The sequence below is a fragment of the Fragaria vesca genome, linkage group LG3 (assembly GCF_000184155.1).
Source record: "Fragaria vesca subsp. vesca linkage group LG3, FraVesHawaii_1.0, whole genome shotgun sequence".
NCBI lineage: Eukaryota > Viridiplantae > Streptophyta > Magnoliopsida > Rosales > Rosaceae > Fragaria > Fragaria vesca.
The window spans coordinates 3,981,993-3,989,268 of NC_020493.1; the positions used below are offsets into that span (position 1 = coordinate 3,981,993).

Below are 7,276 nucleotides of genomic sequence, written 5' to 3' on the forward strand. Positions count from 1 at the left end.
GGAGTATCCCTGTGTGGAAAGGCCAACTGTGGATGGAAAATTGAGGGTGGATGCGTGACATGGTATGGGGATTAATTAATTTGATGGACACAAGGACGTTTGCAAATGTTGGTCAAGAATTGTATTTACGTGTTGACACAAATGTCTTGGGTATGTATTTTGTTTTCCACTTTCTTTCTTCCTTATCTTAAATTTATCTTTGTTAATACGTAAAACATATGTCATGGTTTTAATTTGATATGTTCATAGTTTAGACAAGTAGATTTACAAATGAATTTCGCATTTCCAGTAATTACGCATCAAGAAGGTACATATTTCAAAGAGCATTTACAACATGCATCTAATTAAGGTTTTTGTGTTTTTCATGTGTTTTTCAACACATAGTGAACGAGTAGTGAAAATAGAGACCCAACTACTGTACATGGAGCGGAGCTTTACTTAGGCGCCCTAAAATATCAGGCATCATTATTTTAGTAGATTTCCTTGGACTATCTCTATTTCTTGGACTTGAAGACAAATCTCAAATTTCTGTATGATGAGGACCTGGCTATAGATGCCTTTATCTTGGTAACATTTTTCTCCAGTCCATAGAGTTGACCAGTGTGTAAAAATACGATTCCTAACATATAGAAATCGTCTCAAAGACTGTTTCAAGGTCGTGAATTTGTAAATTAAGATTGTGTCATGGTCATCTTTTTCTTCCTTGAAAGGCCAATCAATATCATTAATCAACAGCTAGCCCTTGCATTCCTCTCAGAGAAGGCTCACCATGAGCTCTACTGAAAAATCTTTGATCACTAAATTCTTCATCTTCCTTCTCATACGCTCTTGCTTTTCTATTGACACTATTACACCAAACCAACCTCTAAGAGATGGCGACATTCTTGTGTCATCCGGAAAAGTCTTTGCACTCGGATTTTTCAGTCCCGGAAATTCTGGCAACCGTTATGTTGGAGTATGGTACTACCAAGTTCCTAACCAAACAGTTGTGTGGGTTGCAAACAGAGATCATCCTGTCGATGACAGATCTGGGTTCCTAGCAGTTCAAGGAGACGGGGGCCTTGTGGTTTATGGGAAAGACCAAAAGGTCCCTCTTTGGTCCTCTAATGTTACTCTCTCCTCTCCAAACAATTCTCTGGCCAAGCTTTTGGATTCTGGAAATCTTGTCTTGCTTGAGAACGGGGTAAGCCAAAATGTGCTTTGGGAAGGCTTTAATTATCCCTCAAATACTTTTCTACCATTTATGAAAGTTGGGGTGAACAGGCAGTCTGGAATAGAGTGGTATTGTACATCTTGGAAGTCTCAAGATGACCCAGGAACCGGGAACTGTTCGTATCGGATTGATCCAAGGGGATTTCCACAGCTGATTTTGTATAAGGATGGAGCTCCGTGGTGGAGGGCTGGAACTTGGACTGGTCAGAGATTCAGTGGCGTACCGGTCTCGTCACCTAATTTCATCTTCAATAGTAATTTTGTGAACAATCAAGACGAGATATCGATCATGTATGATGTTACTAATGCCTCATCAATCTACACTAGGACAGTGCTAGATGAAACAGGAACCATTGCACGGTCCACATGGAATGGTGATGCACAAGAATGGAACGTGTTGTGGTCAGCCCCAGTAGAGCGGTGTGATTACTATGGACGCTGTGGTCCAAATAGTAACTGTGCCCCGGACTATGTAGCTAGCACTGAATGCACATGCCTACCTGGGTTTGTACCCAAGTCGCCGGCCGATTGGTACTTGAGAGATGGATCAGGGGGGTGTATTCGAGAAAAAGGAGTATCCATATGTGGAAATGGGGATGGATTTGTGAAGATTGTACGAGTAAAGATACCAGAATCGTCTACGGCTAGTGTAAACATGAATTTGAGTCTAAAAGCGTGTGAACAAGAGTGCTGGAGAAATTGTTCTTGCACTGCTTACTCGGCTGCAGGTGAGAACAAGGGAGGAATTGGATGTGTGACATGGCATGAAGATCTTATGGACACAAGGACATTTTCAAGTTCTGGCCAAGATTTATATGTTCGAGTTAATGCTACTATCTTGGGTAACAGTTCTCTGTTTTGTTACTTCTCTAGTACTAGATTTCCCTTGCTCATAATGACATGTGCTCATGATCTTGATGATTTTGGTACTTAACTTTTCATATTCATATATCTCTATTGAATGAACAGATATAGCATTTCAGTTACCCAATTCTCTGTTCAGAAAAGTTTTCCTACCATATATGAGCAGGAATGAATGATACACTCTGTAAATGAGTTGCTTTGTCTAACCAAAGTATTTGTTTTTTTCTCTGTAGCTCAGTATGCCAAGTCCAATGGTTCTCCTACCAAAAAGGCAAAGCTGGCCATTTCAATAGTATCTGTCTTACTGTTCTTCTTTGTAGTTTTCCTCGTGTACTGGCTGGTGAAGAGGAAATTGACAGGTAAAAAAATTTTGTTATCTTTTCTTCAGTTCACTCAGCTACGTTTTGGACTTCTCTAGGAACTTTCACATTAAAAGATTTTCCAATTCTTTTACATCAAGATCTACGATTCATGGTCGAGAAATGAATCAGTTGCTAACTTAGTAACTTACTATTGCCTCTTAATATATACTAGTTCTGCACAATTAGTGAATGAGAATGAGCCGGATAGATTACTTCTCTTATATTTTGGCAGGCAAGAAAAGACCAAATAAATTTGAATCAAGAGTTCCCACAGGGTCAATGTACTTCGAAAAGTCTACCGCGGATCTTGATGATCAGAGTACAATGAACTCATCAGAGTTACCCTTTTTTGACCTACGCATCATATCTGCAGCCACAAACAATTTCTCAGCGTCTAATAAGCTTGGAGCAGGCGGTTTTGGCTCCGTTTATAAGGTAGACTCTTTCAAATAATGTCTCATACAATGATATCAGATATCTGAGTTTTGATTGAATAGTGTACGTCTGTCCGCATTCATCGGTGTTTATTAAGCATACTTACCTTGGCTTGCAAGACAATGAATTGGGTTCTGCTGAGCTTAATTTTCAATCATATTTTCAGGGTGTGCTTTCTAATGGAAAGGAAATTGCAGTTAAAAGACTGTCTAAGCATTCTGGCCAAGGAATTGAAGAGTTCAAAAATGAAGTCATGCTGATTGCAAAACTACAACATAGGAATCTTGTGAAGATTTTAGGCTGTTGCGTTCAAGATGAAGAGAATATGCTGATCTATGAATATGTGCCGAACAAAAGTTTGGACTACTTCATTTTTAGTATGTCCTCTATTTGCTTTCATATCTTGAACTGTCACTTCTCAAAATCTAAAAGCAAATAAGAGCCTAGTCTAAATTTGTTACACTTTCCAGATGAAACCAACAGAGCACTTTTAGATTGGAAGACGCGGTTTGAGATAATCTGTGGGATTGCTAGAGGGATCTTGTATCTTCATCAAGATTCAAGATTAAGAATCATCCATAGAGACTTAAAGGCCAGCAATGTTCTACTGGATGCTTCCTTGAACCCCAAAATTGCAGATTTCGGTCTGGCTAGAATATTTAGAGGAGATCAGAATGAAGCAAATACGAATCGTGTGGTTGGGACATAGTAAGTAGACTTCCTCAAAAGTACGTAGCTAGAATCTTAACATATACTGCATTGTGTTTCATCCATTCCCTCTGTCGTAAAACCACAAATGTACTGATAAACCATTTACCCTTCTGTTTTTATGGCTGCAGTGGTTATATGTCGCCAGAGTATGCAATGGAAGGATTGTTTTCAGTGAAGTCAGATGTATATAGTTTCGGCATTTTACTACTAGAGATCATTAGTGGTAGAAAAAACAGTGGTTATTACGATGAATCATATCCCGACTCAAATTTAGTTGGACATGTGAGCTTACAAGTAGTAAATCCAAGTAATGGCACTGCCAATTGCTGATCCTCTTCATTTCTAGCTAACATGATGAGTTGATTTGTTTTCAGGTATGGAGTCTGTGGAGGGAAGACCATGCCTTGGAAATAGTTGATTCAACTCTGGGAGACTCGTTCCAGTTTGATGAAGTTCTGAGATGTATACAAATTGCGCTCTTGTGCGTGCAGGACTTTCCGACCGAGAGACCAACCATGTCAGCAGTTCTAGGAATGTTAAGTAATGACGCAGCTCTTCCTCCGCCGGGTAAACCTGCATTTCTAGTGAAGAAAGCAGGTACCAGTGAAGATAATTCTATCAATAATGTGACATGTACTATTGTAAGAGCTAGGTAGAGGTCAACAGTCTACGATGTAATTTGGTTAGCAAGTAAATTTATCGACCAAGGCACAAAGGAAACGAACTTGCTTGATTATAATGGCCGTGTGAACATGACATTATTGTATTGATCATATATCGAAGATAGTGTAGACTCTAGTCTCTTTTTTTTTTCTTGTTTTTTTTTTTTATACAAAAAATGGTGTTGAGTGAGCTATCATTCCAAAGCCGGGAGCAATTTAGGTATAGCTCATCCTTAAAAGACGATTTTCACACGCTCTGAGTTCAAACGAGAGGCTTCCTAATATCAGGTTAACCTCTGCAGCTTCTGCCCGAATAATAGCCTTAATAGCCTTGCATGTTTCCATTAGACTAACCCATTGAGGTCTAGTCTCTCTTCTTTTGATACAAAGAGGGAGTCTAATCTATGAATTGTGGGATAAATTGACATTTTGAAGAATTTATGTTGCAGCCCTTTCTTGTTTTCAGATGATCGTGGTTAAAATGACATTACTCTTTGAATAAATAAGTAATCAGGTATTTTGCCAATTGAAAAAGTTTCTCATGCTCTATGAATATCAACGGTGAGGTCATGAAATTAAGATCAAATAAAGTTAATTAACCAGTTTAACATGTTCTAGCGTGTCTTAAAAGCTATGTCTTATGTATATTAAGCAGCCATTGCATCAGCCATTACTCCCATTAATATTAGACATCAGCCATTAGAGGCAAGAACTTATTGGCTCTTTATAACCAACTGGGTGACTTTAACAACCTGACAGACTCTTCGTAACCTTCTGGGTCCAGGTGACATTAGTTAAAGTCACATATATGGTTATGATGAGTCATTCAACATATGTGGTTAAAGTCAGTCACCCAGATGGTTATTATCACTTGATTGGCTCTTTATAACCACCTATGTGACTTTAAACACCTGACTAACTTTACATAATAACGTAGGTGACTTTAACAACCTAAATGACTTTAACCACCTAACAGGCGACTTTAACCACCTAACGGAGTCTCTATAACCATGTAGGTGACTTTAACCACTTGACAGACTCTTCATAACCATCTGGGTGACTTGTTAAAGTCACATATATGGTTATGAAGAGTCAGTCAGCGTATGTGGTTAAAGTTAGTCACCCCGATGGTTATAACGACCTAATTGGCTCTTTATAACCACCTATGTGACTTTAAACACCTCACTGACTCTATATAACAACGTAGGTGACCTTAACCACCTGACAGACATTTCATAACCATCTTGGCTCAATACCAATTAAAACAACAATTTCAACAGCTTTAGAAATCACGACACGCGTGAGTCATTTAAGCCCGATGCCGAGTAAATTGATAAATGACACGGATTTTTTATGCTAGAATGGTTCAATATATGTTATGAGGTGTCTATAAACACACCCGAACAGAAAAAGCCGGAGGCCCAAAAAAATGAAAATGGCCAGAAACTCGTGAGTTATAACAAAGGGTTTTGGCTCGAATTTGGTAAAACTTGAAAGGAGGGGTAATACCTCATTTTCCTTGAAAACTAAGGATCCCGATGTCAATATGAGAAGAATTGAGGAGAACAGAATCTTGGAAAGTCACTCAATACCGATTAAAACAAAAAATTACAACAGCTTTACAAATCACGGCACGCGTGAGTTATTTATGCCTGATGCCGAGTAAATTGATAAAAGACACGGATTTTAGAAGTTAGAATGGTCCAATATATGTTAGGAGGTGTCTATAAGCACACCCGAACGAAAAAATCCGGAGGCCTAAAAAAAATGAAACTGGCCAGAAACTCGTGTGTTATAGCAAGGGGTTTTAGCTCGAATTTGGTGAAACTTGGACGGAGGGGCAATACCTCATTTTCATTAAAAATTGAGGCCCCCAATGTCAATATGAGAAGAACAAAGGAGAATAGAATATTGGAAAGTCACTCAATACCAATTAAAACAACAATTTCAATAGCATTAGAAATCACGGTACGCGTAAGTCATTTAAGTTCAACACCGAGTAAATTGATAAAAGACATGGATTTTTGAAGCTAGAATGGTTCAATATATGTTAGGAGGTGTTTATAAGCACACCTGAACATAAAAAGCCGGAGGCCCAAAAAAATTGAAACTAGCTAGAAACTCGTGTATTATAGCAAGGGTTTTGACTCGAATTTGGTGAAACTTGATAGGATGGGCAATACCTCATTTCTTTGAAAATTGAGGATCCCGATATCAATATGAGAAGAACATACGAGAACAAAATCTTGGAAAGTCACTCAATACCGATTAAAACGACAATTTCAACAGCTTTAACAGCTTTACAAATCACGGCACGCGTGAGTTATTTAAGCCCGATCACGACTAAATTGATAAAAGACACGGATTTTTGAAGCTAGAATGGTTCAATATATGTTAGGAGGTTTTTATAAGCACACCCAAATGGAAAAAGCCGGAGGCCCAAAAAAATGTGAAACTGGCCTAAAACTCGTGTGTTATAGTAAGAAGTTTTGGCTTGAATTTGGTGAAACTTGATAGGAGGGGCAATACCTCATTTCTTTGAAAATTGAGGATTCTGATGTCAATACGAGAAGAGTTGAGGAGAACAGAATGTTGGAAAGTCACTCAATACCAATTAAAACAACAATTTCAACAGATTTGCAAATCACGGCACGCGTGAGTCATTTAAACCTGATCGTGAGTAAATTGATTAAATACACGGATTTTTAAAGCTAGAATGGTTCAATATATGTTAGGTGGTGTCTATAAGCACACTAGAACAGAAAAAGCCAAAGACCCAAAAAAAGTGAAACTAGCCTGAAACTCGTGTGTTATAGCAATGGGTTTTGACTCGAATTCGGTGAAACTTGGAAGGAGCGGCAACACCTCATTTTCTTAGAAAATTGAGGATCCCTATGTCAATATGAGAAGAACATAGGAGAACAAAATCTTGGAAAATCACTCAATACCAATTAAAACAATAATTTCAACAGCTTTAGAAATCACGGCACGCGTGAGTCATTTAAGCCTGATGCCGAGTAAATTGATAAA

At 38.4% G+C, this 7,276-nt stretch overlaps 1 protein-coding gene across 1 annotated transcript; it reads left to right on the forward strand.

Moving 5' to 3' along the window:
• Positions 1 to 769: 769 nt before the first annotated feature.
• Positions 770 to 4,240, forward strand: LOC101292493 (G-type lectin S-receptor-like serine/threonine-protein kinase RKS1-like). Its single transcript, XM_004295352.1, has 7 exons — positions 770 to 2,138; positions 2,310 to 2,435; positions 2,671 to 2,873; positions 3,040 to 3,229; positions 3,344 to 3,581; positions 3,713 to 3,866; positions 3,959 to 4,240. Exons 1-7 carry the CDS (start codon positions 770 to 772, stop codon positions 4,238 to 4,240), a joined length of 2,562 nt encoding a protein of 853 aa, XP_004295400.1.
• Positions 4,241 to 7,276: the final 3,036 nt, after the last annotated feature.